Source organism: Anomaloglossus baeobatrachus, chromosome 5, assembly GCF_048569485.1.
Source record: "Anomaloglossus baeobatrachus isolate aAnoBae1 chromosome 5, aAnoBae1.hap1, whole genome shotgun sequence".
NCBI lineage: Eukaryota > Metazoa > Chordata > Amphibia > Anura > Aromobatidae > Anomaloglossus > Anomaloglossus baeobatrachus.
In genome coordinates this window covers 268,878,520-268,902,702 of record NC_134357.1, presented here as the reverse complement: position 1 = coordinate 268,902,702, position 24,183 = coordinate 268,878,520, and the positions used below count along the sequence as shown (strand labels likewise).

Here is a 24,183-nt window from a genome sequence, read left to right as displayed (position 1 = left end):
AGACCGAGCTGTGTAACTTGATCTCCGCTCTGCCTCAAGCAGCTGGTGGACATATGGCCCCCCTCTTTTTGCTTCCTCTGAGTGTAAGAATGTAAAGATGTAGCTGCTTCTGCTCCCCCCTCGCATTCTTTGTTCTCAGAGGCTGCAGACACAGAACAAAGACTTTCTCTCCCTCCGTGAACAATAACAGACAACCAACTCTCCGAGAACCAAACAGAGAAACCACAAGCCTGACCAACTATACACTTTATACAAATAAAAACAGCTACTCAAGAAAAAGCCCCCCATTTCTAATTACAGACAGCCGGATACTTTACAACCTACCCCTAGCCCCTATGGGGACTGGGTCCTTCTAGCCCACCGGCGGGTGACAGTCACACCGTTAGGTCTCCGGTGCACTACCATTCTCCGGACTAGTGACCACCCACTTTCGCCAGGTGTCTCTCGAACCACAGGTAAAACAGCACACACAATGTATATGATGGTTACCTGCGAAATGAAGGGTGATCAATCCTATCAAGCGACACCTGGATACTTGTGGAGTAGCCCCCAGACGTCCGGAAAATGGAAGCTCTGACTCACCCTTTACGGTAGTCCCTTCGTGGTCGCCAGCTGTCAAGGTCAGAATGACGATGATGATGAGACTCAAAGGATCTCTCGATATCCGGCTGCTGCTTCTAATTAAAATGTCATGTGTGCACGCGAGAATGAAAAATAACTGCACAGCAAGTCAGTTATGTCTATCTCCATGACGGGCTCTTGACCAAGTGTGTTCTTTATTGTTTGAAAGAGACTCTAGACCAAACAGTAAGGGGGTGTGAACAAAAGTTTTAGTCCAATCAAATATCGTAAGTCAGGGCTTCATGACGTAGAGAGATCTGCATATTCTCCGTTGATTGGTAAGTCTAGACTCCAGGAATTTCTCTTTGTCCATCTGTCTTGGGTGTAAACCAGGAAATGGTGGCCATTTTCAAGCTATACATATAGTATATACTGAGTCTAAGGAAAATACACTGAATATGCAATATACATATATACATGTTAGTAAGAAACAAAAGCATTCACAAATATGTGAGTTAGTTCACATCTACTGAACTATATAACTGAGTCTATGAAATGGCTGAATTAAGTATTTTTGGATACTCAATTCTTTATCCTCAACATATTCAATGCAACATTAGATGGACCACTGCTAACGTCTGAATCAGCCCAGTACCTCTTATAAAGGACATGCGGAATTGATGTTATTTGGGAACCAGTGTCCAGCAAGGCGTTGAGTGGAATGCCATCCAGCACGATGGGGATGACTGGACGTCCCCCCACATACTTGTCGTGCCAGGGTGAAGGACCTTGAGAGTTCATTCCTGAGGAGCGGCCCGCCTCCCCAGGGGATCCCCATTTAAAGCACATTCACGGGCAAAGTGACCTGGCTCCTTGCAACGGCGGCAAATGGGCTGTCCATCCGGCTGGTAGCGGTCGCTGGGTCGTCCTCTCGTCGCTTGGTATCTCCTAGGCCTCATCCATGGGACATCCTCCTTGCTGGTCGCCAGCTCAATCTTGGGTGCAGACTTGGATCCACGCAGCTCCTGGACGATTCTAGCCATGGAAGCAACAGTGTCTGTAAGGGCTTCAAGCTTTTGATGTAGAGCCTCATTAGTGATCGGCTGAAGGTGGTTAGCAACAGCCGCTGACATGGCCGATGTCACCGGCACTACTGGCTGCTTGGGTGCCACTGTAAGGTGTTGAACAGAGTCTATATCCTGCGGCTCCTCCACCTGCTGGAGGCGGATGGCTCTATCCTTTAGCTGGGCAAATGTTAGTCCTGGATCCTGGATCACCATCATGCTCAGTTGTCCCCGGTGGGAAGGGGATGAGAGTCCATCCAGGAATTGGTCTATCAGCAGCTTATCTGCTCCAGGGGCTAAGGCAGGTTCTGCTAATTTAAGTGCTCTGAGCGCCTCCTGCAAGTTTAAGGCAAAGTCTCTTGCGCTCTCTCTAGGTTTTTGCTTGCATCCAAAGAACCTCATTTTAGCCCGGCTGCCAGCAGTGGATTCAAAAGCTGCTTTTAGTCCAGCTATTATATGCTCTACAGTGTCCTTTGCATCATCCGGCCAGGATGTAGCCTCCCGCTGGGCATTGCCGGTTAACTGTCCCATAAGCATACCAACACGCTGAGCTTCTGTCAGGGGGTACATGCTGAAGTAGATTTTTAGCTTTCCGATAAAGTCATTAAGTGTGTTGGGCTCACCTGAGTACTGCGGCAGCCACACTGCACCCGGGGTGTACGGCATCAGGAACGGCATGATAGGTGCCGCTGCACCGCCGGGTACAACAGCGTCTCCCTGCTGCGACATCTTTGCGCCCCCTTAGTTAATTTCACCAGTCTTCTTGACAGCAAGCCTGGGACACTTTTCTGCGTTTTCGTTCGAGTCGCAGCACCGAGCGCACCTCCTCTGCAAGCGGTAGGCGGAGTCTTACTTTAGGCGCGCTGTTCTCCCGCGTGTAGCAGGTAATGGCGTGATTAAAGATGGCGCCTGGAAAATTTTACCAATGATGTTTTTGGATTTTTCCAGGTATCTTTGCAAAGTTTAAAGTCCGTTCTTTGTTGCAACAATTCACACTGCAAGTCTTTTATGCGATGCAATAAGTCTTTACAGGCACACGTCACCCGGGTTGCAGCCGGGTCCAGTCCGCATCCTGTTCGTGACGCCAAAGTTGTGTCGCCAGGGGTTAAGGGGATACCCAGAACCGGGCCAAGGGGTCGCTTCTGGAAAGGGGATCACGGTGTCGTGACCCGGTCTGTGCTCCCTGGTTCCACAATAAAAAGGGGGGTTATGTTCGTGACGCCACCGGTGGAATGTGATCAGAGATGACCACCGCTGCTGCAGAACCTCCGGGGGTGATGGAAGGCAGCTTGAGATGGGACGGCTCCCCACGGGTAGAGCCTTTTCCCCGGGGCAGTGTGATAGTAGTCTATGGGGGGAGTGCAGGACACGAGCACAATAAACAGGCAGACTCACGGTTTTGCAGTTTCTTTGTCCTTTACTGATGATGGTATTCAGCAGAGTACTGTCCACGGAGTCTGTGAGGGGTTCAGGGTTTCTCCCACCCAGCCGGGCCGTTTTGGCTTCCTTGCCTGCACTGTGTGTCTGTGGCCCCGCTGCTGAGTGAACTATGCAGCTGGCTCTGCTCTGCTCTGCTCCTAGGTACCGACCTGACAGGCAACTCGAGTCCTTACTAGTATGTTCCTGAACTCTGCGTTTGTTGCTTGTGTCTGTGGTACAGGTGAAAGATCTGGAATCTTCACTTCTCTGGTGGTAACTGTGCAGTATGTAACCTGCAGTCTCGGATCCAGCATCCGTTCTGTGTGCTCCACTGGGGATGAGCTCAGCAATGCTCTGCCTCCCAGGAATGTTCCTCTGTGTACGTTTTCTCCTTTCCTCAGACCCTCAGCTAGGCCTGGAATTGGTCAGTGGATCCTGAGGTGAGCTAAAGCCAGCTTCCAACCTGCAGAGATCCTGTCTCCTCAGTGCTCTGCACTGAACTTCCAAACTGAAACTACTCCTGACCATTTCCTCCCTCCACCAGAATATACAGGGAAGCAGCTTGGTCTCCCCCTTCTGGCCAGGAGGTCTTGGTGTTGTATGTGGGGAGTTAACCCTTTGTGTTGTTACTGTGGCAACCCTGGGGTGCCACACTCTCCTCTCTCTTCCTCTCTCCTCTCTTCTCTCTTCTCTCATCTTTTCTCTCTCTTCTCTCCTCTCTCTTCTCTCTCTCCTCTCTTCTCTCCTCTTTTCTCTCTCTTCTCTCCTCTTTTCTCTCTCTTCTCTCCTCTCTCTTCCTCTCTCTTGTCTCTCTTTCCTCTCTCTCCTCTCTCCTCTCTCTCCTCTCTCATCTCTCTCCTCTCTCCTCTCTCTCCTCTCTCCTTTCTCCTCTCTTCTCTTTTCTCTCTCCTCTCTGCTCTTTCTCCTCTCTCCTCCTCTCTACTCTCTCCTCTCTCTCCTCTCTCTTCTCCTCTCTTCTCTCTCTCCTCTCTCCTCTCCTCTCTTCTCTCTCCTCTCTCCTCCTTCTCTCCTCTCCTCTCTTTCTTCTCTCACTCTCTCCTCTCCTCTCTCTCTCTTTTGCCCCCAGCTGCGTCTGAATTTCCAGTCTATCACGTTCAGTTCCCCTCACTCCCGATCACATGACTCCAATGCCTGCCCATAAACTTCAAGTGACAGAATCCGGTAAAATAACACATGCGTTTGCATGCGTTTTTCTTTGCAAAAACAGGATCCTCTTTTGCCGCAAAAAAAGTTCATGAGGCATGTTAAAAAAACGTAGTGTGAAAGCAGCCTTAAAGCACAGCACATGAAACAGTAATGTTCTCAAAGCTACAGTAAGAAGCCCCATAAGATACCCAGTGCTAGATTTAGGGTTTCTGCCCCCACATTATGCTGCTCTCACATGGAGAAGCAAAAACCAGCAAAACCCTGGTGAGATACTCTTCAAACTGTGTTATTGTGTGGTGACATATTCCCTTCAAGGATCTCTACAAGTAGCAGATATATCCTTATCCTCCATGTTCCACACATACCTGTTCACCATTATATACTGTACCTATATCAGTATGAGGATACAAGATTAACCTTTCCTATGCATTTATTTTCTTTCATAGCGTGTCTGTCGTAACTGGAGAGGTGATCTGAGCTCCATCCATAGCAGTAGAATAAATAGTTTTCTGCAAAGATTCGTCAAAGGAATTGTGAAAAATTCCAGCTATGTTTGGATTGGTATTTGGAAGAAAAAAACAGTAAGTACTACAACATATTATATACTGTGAGGTAGCGTGGTCGGCTGCGCGGCAGAAGACACGGGATTCAGGCACCAATGGTCACAGCACACGGTTTATTGCACAAACCAAAAGTCCAAAACAGCACATATGTCTTTCTCTGGCAGAAACTCAGGGAGTTGTGTTCACTCCCTCATACTAGGGACCCACGCCCATGTTCCTGTTTCCTTTTAACCCTCCTTTCAGCCTGCAGGGAAACAGCATTAACCCTGGAGTGGAGTTGCTTTCTATACATGGAGGGAGCACAACCGGGGCGAGACGTACCGGCCGTCATAGACAACCCCGGTCACAGTCTCACATACCCCCCCCTCAGTTCAAGCGTGCGGGGTTGAACTCCCGCCATCAAACACTGGCCGCGGGACAAGCCATCGGCGTTGCCCTGCAACCTACCGGCCCGGTGTTCAACCGTAAACCAGAAGTTCTGCAGAGAAAGGAACCACCGGGTAACCCGGGCATTCCGTTCCTTGGCGGACCTCATCCAAACCAGCGGAGAGTGATCAGTCACCAAGCGAAACTGCCGTCCCAGCAGGTAATAGCGTAGGGACTCCAAGGCCCACTTGATCGCCAGGCACTCCTTCTCCACTATGCTATAATTCCGCTCGGGAGGGGTGAGCTTCCTACTTAAGAAGGTGACGGGGTGATCCTCCCCCTGAACCACCTGAGACAGCACTGCCCCCAGGCCGACCTCAGAGGCGTCAGTCTGTACTACGAACTCCTTCTGGAAATCAGGGTTGACAAGAACGGGCTGTCCGCACAGGACCCCCTTCAGGGCCCGGAAGGAGTCCTCGGCCTGCGGAGTCCAGCGCACCATGACGGACTTCTTGCCTTTGAGAAGGTCCATCAAGGGGGCCGATAGTCCCGCAAAATTTTTTACAAACCTCCTGTAGTACCCCACGATACCCAGGAAGGCCCTAATCTGCTTCGTGGTCAGGGGTCTAGGCCACTTCTGGATCGCCTCAACTTTGTTAATTTGGGGCTTAATCACTCCTTGGCCTATTACGTAGCCCAAGTAGCGGGCTTCCGTGAGCCCCAACGCACATTTCTTGGGATTAGCTGTCAATCCGGCTGTTCGGAGCGCGTTCACCACCGCTTGTACCTGTTCCAAGTGGGTCTGCCACTCAGAGCTGTAAATAGTGATGTCATCAAGGTACGCTGATGCATACGCCTGGTGGGGTTCCAGCACCAAGTCCATCAACCTCTGGAACGTGGCCGGAGCGCCATGTAACCCAAAAGGCAAGACAACATAGTGGAAGAGACCCTCCGGCGTAACAAAAGCGGTTTTCTCCTTGGCGGACTCCGTCAGTGGCACCTGCCAGTACCCCTTGGTCAGGTCGAGCGTGGTGAAATATCGCGCCTGTCCCAGCCTATCAATCAGCTCATCCACCCGGGGCATGGGGTAGAGATCGAACTTGGATATTTCGTTCAATCTCCTAAAGTCATTGCAGAACCTTAAGGAGCCATCTGGTTTTGGTATTAGGACAATGGGACTAGCCCATTCACTCCGGGATTTTTCGATGACCCCCAGGCGTAGCATTGTCTTCACTTCCTCTGATATGGCTTGTCTTCGAGCCTCCGGTACCCGGTATGGCTTCAGGCGTACCTTCAGGTGAGGCTCGGTGACAATGTCATGTCGTATCAGACTTGTCCTACCAGGCAGCTCGGAGAAGACATCGGGGTTCTGCTGAACCAGCCGTCTGGCCTCTCGCCTCTGTTGCTTGGTGAAGGCTTCTCCAATCCTTACTTCCGGTTCGTCCTCTCCGGAGGTCGCTGGAGCCGGGTTTGAACGACCCGAAGAGGAGGGAGATGGGGAAAAATCAACCATCAGGCTTTCCCGTTCCTGCCAAGGTTTTAACAGGTTGACATGGTATATTTGTTCAGGTTTCCGCCTACCGGGCTGCAATACCTTATAGTTGACCACCCCGATTCTTTCCTTTATCTCGTAGGGGCCTTGCCACTGAGCCAGGAATTTACTCTCCGCCGTGGGGATCAATACCAACACCCGATCCCCGGGTTTAAAGGTCCGCACGGTGGCTTGTCTATTGTAGCGGCCGCTTTGCGCGGCCTCAGACGGGATGGTAGCGGACTCCCGCACCGGTGTCAGCGGTGGATCCTTGGCCCGAGGCTTGGAGGGGCCGGACCGACGGGCGGCATGCAAAGTCTCAGTGTCCCGTATCAAGTCCTGCGTAGCCACATGCCGCTCCACCAGGCACACTAATTGGTCCAGGGTACTTGGGTCGCCCTGTCCTACCCACCGTTGAATGGTGACGGGTAAAGTGCGCACAAAGCGATCAACCACTACCCTTTCCACCATTTGCGCAGGGCTCAGAGTGTCAGGCTGCAACCACTTCTTTACCAGATGCAACAAGTCATAGGCCTGGGAGCATACGGGTTTGACTTCCTCATAGAACCACTGATTTACCCGCTGAGCCCGTACATAGGTATTCACCCCCAACCAAGCAAGTATTTCGGCTTTCAGGGTCTCATATTCTATGGCGTCCTCGGTACAGAGGTCCAGGTACGCTTTTTGGGGCTCCCCCGTCAGATAGGGCGACAATACCTCAGCCCACTGGGGGGTCGGCAGCTTTTCCCGCTCGGCCACCCGCTCAAACACCGCCAGGAACGCTTCCACATCATCCCCCGGGGTCATCTTTTGCAACGCTTGTCTCACCGTTTTCCGGACGCTGCCGTCGTCACCCGGTCCCGGGGTTGTTGCTGCCGGTCCGGCACGGATCGACTTGGCCAGGAGAACCATCTGTTCTTGGTGCCTTTGTTCCTGCAATTGCAAGGATTGCTGCTGACGATCCAACGACCGGAGCAGGTGTGCATTGGTCTGTTGTTGCTGTGCATTAGCCTGAGCCAGCTGCTTTAGTATGTCCTCCATGGCGTCGCCGGGTTTGGGCTGTAGTATAGCCGCTCGAATCCAGGACATGCGCTGCTGGGTCACCAGGGATGGATGCTACACCTCACCGGGCTGGCATGTCCGCATTCTCCACTATCTGTGAGGTAGCGTGGTCAGCTGCGCGGCAGAAGACACGGGATCCAGGCACCAATGGTCACAGCACACGGTTTATTGCACAAACCAAAAGTCCAAAACAGCACACATGTCTTTCTCTGGCAGAAACTCAGGGAGTTGTGTTCACTCCCTCACACTAGGGACCCACGCCCATGTTCCTGTTTCCTTTTAACCCTCCTTTCAGCCTGCAGGGAAACAGCATTAACCCTGGAGTGGAGTTGCTTTCTATACATGGAGGGAGCACAACCGGGGCGAGACGTACCGGCCGTCATAGACAACCCCGGTCACAGTCTCACAATACTTACAGTAATGAGTCATGTAATTTCCTTGGATTGTATATAAAGATTTAATATGGGACATCAATGGCGTAACTGTGATAGGTACACGGGCTGCGGTCGTACCCAAGTCTAGGGTGTAAGGGCCCAAATGTTCCCTTTGGTCAGTAAGAGAAAACCAATACTATTAAAGAATTGTGATAGCTGGGTCTTAGGGGTACTTTGCACACTACAACATCGCAGGTGCGATGTCGGTGGCGTCAAATTGAAAGTGACGCACATCCGGCGTCGCAGGCGATATCGTAGTGTGTAAAGCCTTTTTGATACGATTAACGAGCGCAAAATCGTCGTAATCGTATCATCGGTGTAGTGTCAGTCATTTCCATAATTTGGAAATGACCGATGTTATGATGTTGTTCCTCGTTCCTGCAGCAGCACACGTCGCTGTGTGTGAAGCCGCAGGAGCGAGGAACATCTCCTACCTGCATCCTGCGGCTCACGCCAGCTATGCGGAAGGAAGATGGTGGGCGGGATGTTTACGTCCGCCCCTCCGCTTCTATTGGCCGCCTGCCGTGTGACGTCGCTATGATGCCGCACGACCCGCCCCCTTAATAAGGAGGTGGGTCGCCAGCCAGAGCGACGTCGCAGGGCAGGTGAGTGCATGTGAAGCTGCCGTAGCGATAATGTTCGCTACGGCAGCTATCACAAGAGATCGCAGCTGCGACGGGGGCGGGGACTATCGCGCTCGGCATCGCAAGCATAGGCTTGCGATGTCGTAGTGTGCAAAGTGCCCCTAAGAGCTTTGAAATAACTCCACTGTGGGACATTGTACTGGGGCTTGATTATGCCATCACATTCCACCAATTTCTTTACTTATGGAACCTTTGTAGAACGGGGGGGGGGGGGGATCTCCTAGGAATGAAAAAATACATGTTGAATTGGAGAAGAGAGCGTACCTAATATACGGGATCACCACACAAGTAATATCAAAAAGATGTGATTTATTTTCTTAATGCAAATAGAAAAACCACACATGAAATTTGAATACAAAAATACAAAGACCAACAAAAGACATGAAATGACAACCTCTAAAAACATTAAGTGGGAGGCCAGTTTTGATGAAAAATAAGTATATGTAGAATGGGGGGGACACCACATAAAAGTGGGATCTCCTAGGTATGAAAATGTACACTTCATCTTAGAGCATCAGCTTAATCCTATGCCCTAAGTTTTGGTTTTTCATTCTTTTTGCTGTGGGGGTGCATTCTATATAAATCTGTGGTGTGACCTCGACGGTTATTTTGGACTTGTGTATAAGATTGTCCTGTTTATGAACTTGTCATTTTCCATTCTAAGTAAATATATATATACATAATATATATAAATAATGTGGGTTACTTCATTTGCACCAATATATTTGGTTTTTAAATGTTTTTAGAGGTTGTCATTTCATGTCTTTTGTTGGTCTTTGTATTTTTGTATTCAATTTCATGTGTGGTCTTTCTACTTGCATTTATATAATAAAGCACGTCTTTTTGATATTACTTGTGTAGTGATCTCGTATATTAGGTACTTATGGAAGGATCTAGCCAGCATATATAGGAGGGGAGCAGATGTGACTTGCTCCCCTACAATATGTGATGAAAAGAGACTAACAAGTAGAGATGAGCGAACCTGAAGTTCGGTTTTCGAACCGAATTCCAAATTTAAAAATCATGGTTCGCTTTCGGATCCTTTACGTGCGAACAAAACTCGCACGAGCAAAGCTGTGCTCAGATACGCTTGGTACTCAGCCCTGTGTGAGCCACTTTAGTGTTTGAACAGCGCACCCTGTTGATAACAACAGCGTGATCACATATAGGGTGCAACAGAAAAAAAAAACTTTGAAAAAGACCACCTACCCTCCCCTGGAAATGATCTGCTTATGGCTGACTGTATGTGGGCAGAGACTCAAACTGCCAATCTGTGACTTGATCCGGGGTTCGGGTCAAGCTCGAGCCTGTGGAGCTAGACTTGTTTGCTGACAGCAAATATAGCGCCCCTGAGACGATTAGGGTGCTACAAGGTTCTGCATCCCCACCAGGATGCAGGACCTACCGCCTTAGGGACCCAGAACCCCAGTGCCGGTACCAACAAAAACCCAGGTAATCCCAGTTTTCCCCAACATTCCCCCATACAATGGTACCCAGGTAGGGTCGGACCAATGGATGGCCGCCTAAAGGTGGAGCCAATCTAGTCCACTAGTTGACCAGGTGGGAGGGGCAGACTGTGGACAGGGAGAACACAGGAAGTCAGTAGTCAGAACTGCAGAGAAAGTGGAGAGTAGTGAGAACGTGTCAGACAGGTGAGGAGTGAAGGTGGAAGCAAAGTGACGACCTGACTCGGGTTAATGGTGACCTGGTACCCAGGAGAAGTGGTTGCCAGTGGAGTACGGTGGAGTACTCCCGGAGCTATGCACCGGCGGGGTACAGGACCCTAGGACAGGAAAGAGCTTCAAGCCGACCTGTTAACACCTGAACAGCAAGGGGACCATCAAGGACCTTGCTGACCCTAAAGAATCCGAAGACTCAGTAGCAAAGGGAGAACCGGGGACAGGACCAGAGACTCCAACCCCACAGGGTTCACACTATCGTCAGGTGGACAGAAGTAGACAAACCACAGAACGGGGAGCCCCCAGTTGTTCTATACCACGGGGACCCACTTACCAGAGACAGGTGCAGGGGAAGAAGGTACCAGAGAACCAAACTGGTACTAGGAAGAAGGAGACCTGAAGGCGAGACCAGCCAGCCTCGGGCAAGCAGTTAACATCTTCAGCAGTGTGTAAACCAGTTGCACTGAACACCTGTGTGGACTACCTTCTTTCGACGCCCACTGTACCATACACCCTCTGGGGCAAAACCCTACTTGCGGAGGGACTACCATTCTAGCTGCCAATACCACCAGCCCCAGTAGAGACATTCTGCAGCGGCGGCTCCCTACACTTAGCCGTAACACAGCAAGAGGCGTCACATGTGAACATTATCATATTCTCCCCTATAAATATCCCCATTACAAAAAGGGCCCAGGGTACGGAACCGGGTAACGGCCATCACCGTGACATTTCCAAGAGAGACATTGCCCGGAACAAAGTTCCCCGTATCCCTGGGTGCTACACAAACAAACCTCTAAAGTCTCGCTCATCTCTACTAACAAGCAGAGCAGAAGAGATTAACTCTTCTTAGCCTACCTGTCACGCTCCCCGGGTCCCCTGTGCTGCCCTCCGGCTCACCTGTCACGCTCCCCGGGTCCCCCGTCTCGCTTCCCGGTTCCTTGGTCCGGTCACCGCCGCTCCCCGCTCTCCAGCACCCCTTGCCAGCGCGTCCCCAGCGTCCTGGTCCCCGCACCCGGCGTCCGTCGGCTTCACGGCCCCATCCTAGCCCTGCTGCTTCCTCCTCGCAGCTTCCTGCTCTGGCTTCTGGCACTCGGGCCATGCGCATGCGCATTAGGGCGCGCGCGCGGTCATTGACCCTTTCTTAAAGGGCCAGCGTCCATTAACAGGAAATGATGCAAAGCAGGTACAGGGTATAAAGGGGGTTTATGTCCAAGGGGGCGGGGCCTGATCTTCGTGTTTCCTAAGCTAGGAGTCAGGTCTCCTGGTGTATATGTGTATATACTCACCTATCTCTCTTGTAGAGCCGTGCCTGCCTCGCCATCCGGTCCAGACCGAATCCCGAACCCCGAACGCAGTCCATCTGCCATCCTGACAGTCCGTACCATCTCGGATCCCTGCGGTGACCTGTCATCTCGCTCCAAAGGTTCCGGACCCCGCCTGACATCTTCTCGGCTTCCGAACCTGAGCTGCGTCACCCGGACTACCACCAGTGACTCCGTAGTCCCAGGGACTTCTCCGTTATACTCCTGTGCACGGACTGTTCTGCTGCCTATAGTGCTCCAGCTACCGGACCCCTTACCACCATCTAGGAGTTCGGCCCAGTGGATCCACCTCCTGGGTCTGCCCGTCCACCTGGCCCTGACAGTAAGATCAGGCCATGGATCCCGCTGCAGCACTAGCAGCCGTACAGGAGGAACTCCAACGCCAGCGTGAGACTCAGACCCGCATGCTGCAATTTATGTCTTCTGTGGACGCCCGCCTGAACACGCTACAAGCGGCAGTCACGTCTTCAGCATCCCGGGCCTCCACTAGTCAAGCCACGGCTCCAGCTCCCGTGGCGACTTCTTCAGATACTTCCAGACTTCGTTTGGCCTCACCACCCCGGTACGCCGGAGACCCCAAGACCTGCAGGGGATTCTTAAACCAATGCTCCCTCCATTTCACGCAGCTGCCGCATTTGTTTGCCTCTGATCAAGCCAAGGTCGCCTTCATCATGTCCCATCTAGAGGGTGAGGCACTGGCGTGGATGAACCCCTTGTGGGAGAAGGGGGATCCTGTGACCACGAACATCCAGGACTTCCTGCAGGCATTCCGTGGCACCTTTGATGAGCCCGGACGCGCCTCCGCGTCTGCCTCGTCTCTTCTCCGGCTGCGTCAGGGGACTCTGACGGTGGGCCAATACGCAATCCGGTTTCGCACCTTGGCTTCGGAACTCGGGTGGAACAACGAGGCCCTAACCGCCGCCTTCTGGGAAGGACTCTCGGGGCGAATTAAAGATGAGCTGGCGGGTCGTGACGTACCGACCACCCTGGATGCCCTTATTACCCTAGCGACTCGAGTGGACATCCGCTTTCAGGAGCGATCCAAGGAAGTGTCCCGTGAGAGACGACCGGTACGGCATTCCTCTCCTCCGCAGAAGCCCGCCGTACTTCAGTCTTCGACAGCTGGGGTCCCCGTCCACGAGCCCATGCAGATCGACAGAGTGCGGCAGTCTGAACAACGTAGAGCTGAGCGGCTCGCCAAGGGCCTCTGCTTTTACTGCGGAGAGGACACACACCTGCTGCGCTCCTGTCCTGAGAGGCCGGGAAACTCCAAAGCCTAGGGTTGGTAGGAGAGGCCACCCTAGGTGCTGGGACTCTCTCAGACCCGGTTACATGGACTGTGCAAGTGACAACGGGAGAGACGCGGTTCACGGCTGAGGCATACCTCGATTCCGGGGCAGCAGGCAATTTCATCCAGCAGGCCACGGTGGACAAGTACCAGGTGCCTGTTACTCCACTTGACAAGCCCCTCGTGATTGCCTCTGTGGATGGGAGACCCCTCTCTGACACCATCTCCTGGATCACCAAGCCGGTAGAACTGCGTATTGGTGCCCTGCACACCGAGAACATCGCTCTCTACGTCCTCCCACACATGTCCCATCAAATCCTGCTGGGACTTCCCTGGTTGCGGACACACGAACCATCAGTCAGCTGGGGCACTGGCGAAATCACCCGATGGGGCTCTTCGTGCCATGAGAAGTGCCTGAAGACCATACAACCCATCCGACGACCTCCGGTTCCAGAGAACCTACCGGGGCTGCCCTCGGCCTATTGGTCCTTTGCAGACGTCTTTGATAAAAAGGAATCCGAGGTACTTCCGCCACATCGTCCCTACGATTGTGCCATCGACCTGCTCCCTGGAACTACACCACCTCGAGGACGGATATATCCATTGTCTCCTGCCGAAACAAGGGCCATGTCTACTTACATCACAGAGAGCCTGGCAAGGGGATTCATCCGGAGATCCTCCTCTCCTGCTGGAGCAGGTTTCTTCTTTGTCAAGAAGAAAGAGGGCGACTTACGCCCATGCATAGACTACCGGGGTTTGAATCAAATCACCGTAAAAAACAAGTACCCTCTGCCGCTCATCCCTGAATTGTTTGACCGGCTTAGAGGAGCTCGTGTGTTCACCAAGCTGGATCTTCGGGGTGCTTACAATCTGGTCCGCATCCGCTCTGGGGACGAATGGAAGACCGCGTTCAACACTCGCGATGGGCACTATGAATACTGCGTGATGCCCTTCGGCCTGTGTAACGCCCCAGCCGTCTTTCAAGAACTGGTGAACGACGTCTTCCGGGACCTTCTTTACCTCTGTGTGGTAGTATATCTGGATGACATCCTTGTCTTCTCTCCGGACCTCCAGACCCACAGAGAGAACGTGCAGCTGGTTCTACAAAGACTGAGAGAGAATCGTCTGTACGCGAAGTATGAGAAGTGTGTCTTTGAGCAGTCTTCTCTCCCCTTCCTGGGGTACATCATCTCTGATACCGGACTGCAGATGGATCCAAAGAAGGTCTCCTCCATTCTCAACTGGCCTCCTCCTTCTGGACTGAAGGCAATCCAACGCTTCCTGGGATTCGCCAACTACTACCGCCAGTTCATCCCTCACTTCTCGGCTCTGACTGCTCCTCTCTCCGCTTTGACCAAGAAGGAGGCTAATCCAAAGGACTGGTCACCTGCGGCCGACGCCGCGTTTGGCTCGCTGAAGCGGGCATTTGCCTCCTCTCCTGTACTTCACCGTCCGGAGTTAAACCGCCAGTTCACCTTGGAGGTGGATGCCTCCTCCTCAGGAGCCGGAGCAGTGCTCATGCAGAAATCCTCCTCCGGGAAGATGGTGACTTGCGGATTCTTCTCCAAGAGCTTCTCAGCGCCTGAACGCAACTACACCATCGGTGACTGAGAGCTCTTGGCAGTCAAACTGGCTCTGGAGGAATGGCGCTACCTTCTGGAAGGAGCAGTGTACCCCGTTATCATTTACACGGACCACAAGAACCTGGAATACCTGCGGTCTGCTCAGCGACTGAACCCACGGCAAGCCAGGTGGTCCTTATTCTTTGCCAGGTTTGATTTCCAGCTCCATTTCCGACCCGCGGACAAGAATGTACGCGCTGATGCCTTGTCCAGGTCTTTCATGCCCATGGAGCAGGAGGAGGAGACTACCCAACCCATCATCTGTCCTAGCAAAATCATTCCGGTGGCCCCTGTCACCCTGGCCCAGATACCGCCCGGGAAGACCTATGTCTCTGAGACTGACAGGCAAAAAGTGTTATACTGGGAGTGACTCTGGACTTTTCATCTGCATACCATCTTCAGTCTAATGGCCAAGTGGAGAGGGTCAATCAAATATTGACCTCCTTCTTACGTCACTATGTCAACGCCCATCACGACGACTGGTCCACGCTTCTTCCTTGGGCTGAATTCTCCCATAACCACCACGTCAGTGAGTCCTCCTCCAGCTCTCCCTTCCATGTCGTTTACGGACTTCAGCCCTCCGTCCCATTGCCTGTATCCCCTTCCTCGGATGTCCCTGCTGCTGATACTGTAGCCCGTGACTTTGCAACCATTTGGGACTCTGTCAAGGCGTCCCTTGGGCGTGCTTCCCTGCGGATGAAAAGACACGCAGACAAGAGACGTCTGGATCCTCCGTGTTTCTCTCCTGGAGATCTAGTCTGGCTTGCATCCAAGTACGTCCGATTGAAGATACCATCCTACAAGCTGGGTCCTCGCTACATCGGGCCGTTTAAAGTCCTCAACAAGATCAATGAGGTCTCCTACAAGCTACAGCTCCCGGCCACGATGAGGATACCCAACTCATTCCACGTCTCCCTGCTCAAGCCGGTTGTCCTGGGTCCCTTCTCCGCTGCTGCCAGTTCGGCTCCTCCTCCTATAGCCGATGACGACATCTATGTGGTAAGGGATATCGTGGCCATGAAGACCGTACGGGGTCGACAGTTCTTCCTGGTGGACTGGGCAGGGTATGGTCCTGAGGATAGGTCCTGGGAGCCCCGGGAGAATGTGGGTACTCCGCTGATCCGTGCCTTCCTGTCCCGGTTGCGGGGAGGGGGGCGTGGGGGGGGTACTGTCACGCTCCCCGGGTCCCCTGTGCTGCCCTCCGGCTCACCTGTCACGCTCCCCGGGTCCCCCGTCTCGCTTCCCGGTTCCTTGGTCCGGTCACCGCTGCTCCCCGCTCTCCAGCACCCCTTGCCAGCGCGTCCCCAGCGTCCTGGTCCCCGCACCCGGCGTCCGTCGGCTTCACGGCCCCATCCTGGCCCTGCTGCTTCCTCCTCGCAGCTTCCTCCTCTGGCTTCTGGCACTCGGGCCATGCGCATGCGCATTAGGGCGCGCGCGCGGTCATTGACCCTTTCTTAAAGGGCCAGCGTCCATTAACAGGAAATGATGCAAAACAGGTACAGGGTATAAAGGGGGTTTATGTCCAAGGGGGCGGGGCCTGATCTTCATGTTTCCTAAGCTAGGAGTCAGGTCTCCTGGTGTATATGTGTATATACTCACCTATCTCTCTTGTAGAGCCGTGCCTGCCTCGCCATCCGGTCCAGACCGAATCCCGAACCCCGAACGCAGTCCATCTGCCATCCTGACAGTCCGTACCATCTCGGATCCCTGCGGTGACCTGTCATCTCGCTCCAAAGGTTCCGGACCCCGCCTGACATCTTCTCGGCTTCCGAACCTGAGCTGCGTCACCCGGACTACCACCAGTGACTCCGTAGTCCCAGGGACTTCTCCGTTATACTCCTGTGCACGGACTGTTCTGCTGCCTATAGTGCTCCAGCTACCGGACCTCTTACCACCATCTAGGAGTTCGGCCCAGTGGATCCACCTCCTGGGTCTGCCCGTCCACCTGGCCCTGACACTACCTATGAACTACCAAGCTGTTAGTCAGCGCCTGAGTCTGCTTACGCTGATTACAGAAATCAGAAGTTATCAGGCGGAGTGTCAGAATCTGTATCCTGAACAAAAATGACGACTCCATGACAGTTTGTGATGTTTGTAAAAACCTCCATGTGACATTTCCATCATCCAGGGATGAAAAGACCTGACATTATCTGGGAATTCTTCTTATGGGATCTTTGTACGCTGTGATAGTAACTTTTTTTGCATGAAAGACAATTACAAGGCTAATAAAAATTAACAAGGGTATGTGCATACAACACATTACACCTGGAACCCTCTGAAAAAGCGCAGAAAAAGGCACTAGAAATAATTAATGTAATGCATTGTATTGTCGAAACGACTTGCTATGCATGTGTTCCGTCTTTTCCCTTATTTTAACGCTTTCGGGCTTCGAAAGTCATGAAGCGGTTAAAAAGAAGTGGCCTGTCCACTGGTCAGGCGTCTTCCGCTACTATGGTATCTTATATATATATGAAAAAAGAAAACTAATGAAAAAGCCACAACAAATCAGACTAAGGCGGGCTTTGCACACTACGACATCGCAGGTGTGATGTCGGTGGGGTCAAATCGAAAGTGACGCACATCCGGCATCGCAGTCGATATCGTAGTGTGCAAATCCTTTTTGATACGATTAACGAGCGCAAAAGCGTTGTCATCGAATCATCGGTGTAGGGTCCGACATTTCCATAGTGCCGGTGCAGCGACAGGTACGATGTAGCTCCTCGTTCCTGCGGCAGCACACATCGCTGTGTATGAAGCCGCAGGAGCGAGGAACATCTACCTGCGTCACGGCTGCAATGCGGAAGGACAGAGGTGGGCGGGATGTTTACATCTTGCTCATCTCCGCCCCTCCGCTGCTATTGGCCGCCTGCCGTGTGACGTCGCTGTGACGCTGCACGACCCGCCCCCTTAGGAAGGAGGCGGGTCGCCGGCCAGAACGACGTCGCAGGACAGGTGGGTGCATGTGAAGCCGGCGTAGCGATAATGTTCGCTACGCCAGCTATTACTAGATATCGCTGCTGCGACGGGGGCAGGGACTATCGCGCTCGACATCGCAGCATCGGCTTGCGATGTCGCAGCGTGCAAAGTACCCCTAAGACAGTGTCTAAAGAAGGTCATTTGTACAAACAGGGGTAGATTGGCTACTTAAAGTATAGTGGGTCCAACAGTGGAACATAGCGATGTGTGATGCCGCAGGAACAACGAACAACATCGTACCTGCAACAGCAACGATATTAAGGAAATAAATGACGTGTCAACGAGCAACGATTTTTCACGTTTTTGTGCCGGTTGATCGTCGCTCATTTGTGTCCCATGCTGCGATGTCGCTATCGCCGTCGGATGTGCGCCACTACCGACGTGACCCCAACGATATATTGATAGCAATGTCGCAGCGTATAAAGCACCCTTAAGTGTCCAGAATGGATTGTAAAGCAACAAAAGTGGTATTCTATCTGTTAAGAAGTCCCTGGGCCCAGATGATTGTGAATAAGCCTATGACTCTCACAGATACAGTATGTGGAAGTAATAAAGCATCACTTCATTTCTAGCGTCATTCATACTGGAATATTGATGGAACCAAATGGAGTTATACCAACTTCGCTGCTAACCAACGCAAATCCACCGGAAGATGGTGTGTTGCCTTGAACATAAACTGTAAGTACAGTCCAAAAATTACCATGACGATATTTCTATCTTTATTTTCCCCTGGTTACTTTTGTGTATTTCGTCTGTGCAGCACTACTCTGTCACTGCTTTGGCTACTTAACACCATGTGAGGTTAGATAATGTACTGAGGAGCTAATGTCTCTTAGTTTGGAGACTTTTCTATTGTAATAGCCTTAAGGGGGCTTTACACGCTGCGATATCGGAAATGACATATCGTCGGGATCACGTCGGTAGTGACGGACATCCAGCGCCGTTACCGACATCGCAGCGTGTAACACCAATGGGCGACGATCAACAAGTACAAAAACGTGAAAAATCGTTGCTCGTTGACACGTCGCTCATTTCCTTAAAATCGCTGCTGCGACAAGTACGATGTAGTTCGTCGTTCCTGCGGCAGCACACATCGCTGTGTGTGACACCGCAAGAACAAGGAACCTCACCGTACCTGCGTCCACCGGCAATGAGGAAGGAAGAAGGTGGGCGGGATGTTACATCCCGCTCATCTCCGCCCCTCTGCTTCTATTGGACGTCGCTGTGATGCCGAACGACTCGCCCCCTTAGAAAGGAGGTGGATCGCCGGCCAGAGCCACGTCGCAGGGCAGGTAAGTGCGTGTGACGGATGTTAGCAATGTTGTGCGCCACGGGCAGCGATTAGCCTGTGTCACACAACCGACGGGGGCGGCTACGCTCGCTAGAGATATCGTTACCGATATCGCAGCGTGTAAAGTACCCTTTAGCCTTACATTCACCATATCATCCATGGCAGCAATCGTCATATTTTCATGAAGATTTTTGTCTTATACTTTTATACTTCTTAACCCGTTAAGAACAATTTTCATTGTTATCCTTTCCGTTTTTTTCTCCTCTTCTTTAAAGAGCCTTATCTTATTAATTTTTTCAGTCAACATAGCAGAAAAAAAGTTTGTTTTGTTGCATTTTTAACACCATTTTAGTATTTAAAGGGAACTTTACAGCTTTCCCAGGCCCCTCAACCCATCACCATGTATTTATTGATCACTTTATATTTTTATCTGCATTTTAAGTAGCTTATTGAATTCTGCATGCGTCTAAAATAAATTTTAGAATTATAGTCGAGATATGCTAATTAGTGGGCAACTTCATGGGGAAGGTGTTCACCCAGACTAATCTTCCCATTAATCATGTAATCATGTCCCTATAGTGGTAAATCATCATACTAACCAGAAAAATCATGTTTTATAGTCATTTTTATAATACAACTAGCTGTAGTAACTGTCTCTCTGTCTCTATCCCAGTCTCTGTCTGTTTGTCTGTCTGTCTCTGTCTGTTTGTCTCTGTGTCTATCTGTCTCTGTGTCTGTCTGTGTGTCGCTGTGTCTGTTGCTGTGAGTCTGTCTGTGTGTGTGTGTGTGTGTGTGTGTGTGTGTGTCTCTGTGTGTCTCTGTGTGTCTGTGTGGCGCCCTGGACAAGCCAGGACGTCACAGGTACTACAACAACACACCCCACACCCCGGCTAGGCACATCTAGGTCAAACACAAATCCTTGTTGCCTCCCTCATGGGGCTGATGTCTACACCAGGGGGTGGGCCAGGCGGTTGGCCCCGTCCACCGAGGAGTTCACAGTCCTGGAGGCGGGAAAAGGAGTCAGATTAGTTTTGAGTTGGGAAGTGAAGTGGTAGGAGAGGAGACTGACCGTGTCCGGGTGCGTGGCCCGGGCACATACAGCAAGGTTGGCAGACGGTGGTGACCGTCTGCAGGAGAGGCTGATTGGAGTGAACCGTAAGGACCGGGGACGGGCGGTGGCCCGCCGGTACCGGATCGGGGAGTGAAGAGAAGTCAGCACCATTCGGCAGGGCTTACGGACCCCGACCAGGCTAGGAGTCACCGTAAAACTGGTCAAATCCGTTAGCGAAGGGAACCTCCGGGGTTTCCCAGCAGTCAAGACCCGATTGAAGGCAACAGCTCAAACCGTGAAGGGAAACACAGTCACCGCCAAGGCTACAGTTCCCAGGGCCAGAGCCTGCGGGCAAAAAGGGCTCCTTCAGCATCCATCCAAGCTGGGTAGTGGGTTACCGGTGGGAAGCCATTGGAACCGTAAACACAACACAGGTGCAGGGAAAGGCAGTCACCACCAACCTACCAGGAGAACTACCGCAGCCGTCTGTGGGACCCGTCCATCCAGCCGTTTGTTTTACCGGAGACTTTGCATTGATCATTGGCTGAGTGAGTACCACCGTGTCGTGCAGCACAGCGCTGCCCCCGCGACCCTGCACCTCACCAGGCCCCGTAGCCCACCTGCCATCCCTCCCTCACTGGGCCCCGGGACAACCAACCCCCCTACCCACGGAGGGGAGAAACAACATCCAGGCTGCTCCCTGTCATCGCTCCCTGGATCCCCATCCAGAGCAGCAGTGGTGTCACAACCTCACCACAACCGTGGGTGGCATCACGGACAATATCCCTAAACCAAACCACCCCCTTTCACTCATGGGCGAGGAACGCCGCTCGAGTCCCCGGGATCCGGCCCATCGCTCGAGCCACCAAGCAGCAGCAGCAGCAGCAGCCGGACTCGAGCAGTGGGTGAGTGCAGCGTCCCCTCCTCCGCCCGTGACATATGTCTTTGTGAGTTTGTCTCTATACATGTGTGTCTCTGTCTCTATCCATATGTGTCTGTCTGTGTCTGTCTCTCTGTCTGTCTGTCTATTTCTCTGTCTGTCTCTTTGTCTCTCTTTGTCTGTCTGTCTCTCTATCTCTGTCTGTCTCTCTGTCTCTCTTTCGGTCTGTGTCTGTCTGTCTCTCTCCCTCTGTGTCTGTCTCTATCTCCCTGTATGTCTCTCTATCTCCCTGTCTGTCAGTCTCTTTCCCTGCCTGTATCGTTCCAGGTCTGTCTCTTTCCCCGTCTGTCTCTGTATGTTTTTGTCTGTCTCTCTCTGCCTGTCACTTTCCCCGTCTTTCACTGTATGTCTTTGTCTGTCTCTCTCTGCCTGTCACTTTCCCCGTCTGTCTCTTTCCCTGTCTGTCACTTTCTCAGTCTGTCTCTGCCTGTCTGCCTTTTTTCCCTGTCTATCTTTGTCTGTTTGTCTCTTTCCCTGTCTGCTTCTGTCTGTCTGTCTGTCTTTGTCTCTTTCCCTGTGTGTCTTTCTGTCTGTCTCTTTCTGTCTGTTTTTTTTTCTATCTGTCTCTGTCTGTTTGTCTCTGTTTCTTTCCCTGTCTGTCTGTGCCTGTCTGTCTGTCTGTCTCTAAGTCTGTTTCTCTGTCTCTATCCATCTCCCCACTGACCTCATATTACCTCACAAATAAGCTTGTTGCCATAGGTCAAGTTGCAGTTGAACTGAAGGTCTAGGGTGCTGGGTTTCTTTTTATACACACCCACTAATTAACCGATCATTTAGTGACAGGTGAGGATGTAAACTAGGATTGGTGCATGATTTGACAAGGCGACACAACTTTTGTGTTGCCAAAATCTGACCTTTCTGTGTTCATTAAATGATCAATATTTCAGCTTTGCAGCAACTTTATTTTCATAACATAAACCAAATTTGGGAGGGTTTCAGCTTTCAAAAGAGAAATTTATGAAACTAATGGATGAATTTAAAGTCAGGTTATAAGCTTTTATTTAGATAACATGGATAAGCGACAGAACTTCTGTCAGGGACTGTACATAGACAAGTACAATAATCATGAACAATACCAGGAACAGACTGGTACAGGAGGAGAGAGGACCCTGCCTAGACATCACTAGACATCTTTCACAGAATGTGCTGCGCACAATTTGAGGATTCACAAGTCTGCAGTCACATAGAGTGACTGCAGGCTTTCTTGAAAAATCTGTACAACCCCTTCAACAAGATGAGAATCCCTTTAACCTTATATTTTTCTTATCTTTCAGCTGGCAAGTGGTACTCTCTCAGATGCCACACTGAATTGCCATTTATCTGTGCTATTGGTCAACTCAACTAATCTTTGATGTATCAGCTTTGAAGGATTGCAGCTCTGAAGATGTGCACAGAAATTGTTTACCATACATGAGTATTGGATTAGTTGCAGTCTTGGGAAACAAAAGTCCCCGCACTTCCCCAATTACTTTACAAGCATGTGCAACCTACTCTTTTGCTTTGTAGCTTCTAATAAAAGTATTATTCATTTTCATGCAAACTGATGTGCTGTGAATTTCTTTATTATTGTATAACATTAATGGCTGACATTATAGACTATCTTGCTTGCTTTGAAGACACCTTGAACAAGATTGGCAGTCGTCCGGTGGTGGAAACTCTTGTCCAATCTATCAGTTATCTTCATCAACTATCTTTCCTTACTTTTCAGAGAAAGCCATTGTCTAAAATTATCACTTCCGCCATACGGTTTAAAGGTAGGGTGTCACGTTTTTTTAATTTTGTATTAAAAATAGTGATTATGAAATCAAGTATTTTTAATACAAAATTAAAATCACTTCTTATTTAGTTTTTATTTAATTCTAATTTTACTGAAGGCACTGGGGGCTGCCATCTTGGATTTGCTGTGTGTAACGACAGTTACTCACTCCTTTATAGCAGCCCCTGTGCATAGAGAACAGTGGTCGGGATCCCACCCCATTTAGTAACGTTAGAGTAGGCATCTGTTGTGACCTGGACACGCCCCCTGGGCTGATAATCCTATCCTGTGTGATACTGTCTACTGAGCCGTGTATCTAATCCTAGCCTGTGTGATACTGTCTTCTGAGCCGTGTATCTAATCCTATCCTGTGATACTGTCTGCTGAGCTATGTATCTAATCCTATCCTGTGTGCCACTGTCTGCTGAGCCGTGTATCTAATCCTATCCTGTGTGATACTTCTGCTGTCCTTGGTGACACTTTAGACATTTCTGGTCACCAACAAAATGGCTCCGCAATGTGATCCAAAATTTCATTCTCTGTTATCCCTTGGAAACACCCAGATTGGGAGAGGGAGGTGACATCACACACAGGAGAGCAGATTCTGCCCACTTTACTGCCGCTGTAATCCAGGCTACTTCTACAGTAGGATTTCTGTAGGATTTCAGCAGCTGCTCTCCCTAGTGTTTAACAGTGGAAAATATCAAACATTTTCATTTATTTTTTATATTTTGCTCAATTAAAAACAATCAATAATATTTAAACAAAACATTAAAACATTAATACTTTACATTTTTTTAGTTATTAAATTTTTTATTTTTTTTTGGACGACACCTTACTTTAAGAAATAAATTGATTCAACCAATTCTAGTCTGGAGGGTGGTGTGAGAGACCTCCAGTGCCTAGGTATGATTTGTCTGGCCACTGCTAAGAATAATAATCTAAATAAACTCTTTTTTAATAAATGAAATTGAATTTTGAGAGTATAGAGAGCAAAGCTGCTTCAGGCGTTGAAGGGTGTACCATAAAGCGCATTAAATAGGTCAAATATGACTCCCCATAACTTGGTAATTCGAGGACAAGACCGCCAAATATAAATCATGGTGCCTTCAGCTTTCTCACATCTCAAACATCTGTCCGAAGCTTCTGGAAATATGCAATATATACGGTCAGGGGTCCTATGCCCTCATAGATATGATGTTTCATGAATGTGGCAGGAAATTGAAAGTTTGTGTCTGATGATAAATACCGTACCTTATTCCAATTATGGTGGGTGAAGTTCTATTGAGTTCTCTCTTCTATGCCAGCTGAAATGGCCCTGGATTATCAAACATCTCATCTCCCTGTAACAACACATAGATCAATGATATACTGTGGTGGAGGGTCTCCTTACTAGAACATAAATACTCAAATTCAGTTACAGGTCTTACCCAAACCTCATGAGAGG

The 24,183-nt window shown here is 50.6% G+C and overlaps 1 protein-coding gene across 2 annotated transcripts in view; it reads left to right on the top strand.

Annotated features, from left to right (window-relative positions):
* LOC142309955 (proteoglycan 3-like) overlaps window positions 1-22,510 on the top strand; it is a 41,884-nt gene extending 19,374 nt beyond the window's left edge. Inside the window, exons 3-5 of one of the 2 annotated variants that reach the window (XM_075347425.1) lie at window positions 4,658-4,792; window positions 18,271-18,376; window positions 22,255-22,510. In XM_075347425.1, coding sequence (XP_075203540.1) covers window positions 4,658-4,792; window positions 18,271-18,376; window positions 22,255-22,325 — 312 coding nt within the window. In that variant the 3' untranslated portion in view covers window positions 22,326-22,510. Of the gene's footprint in view, window positions 1-4,657; window positions 4,793-11,791; window positions 12,077-18,270; window positions 18,377-22,254 lie in introns of those variants that run through there. The other variant, XM_075347426.1, reaches the window with a different exon arrangement.
* The last annotated feature ends 1,673 nt before the right edge of the window (window positions 22,511-24,183 follow it).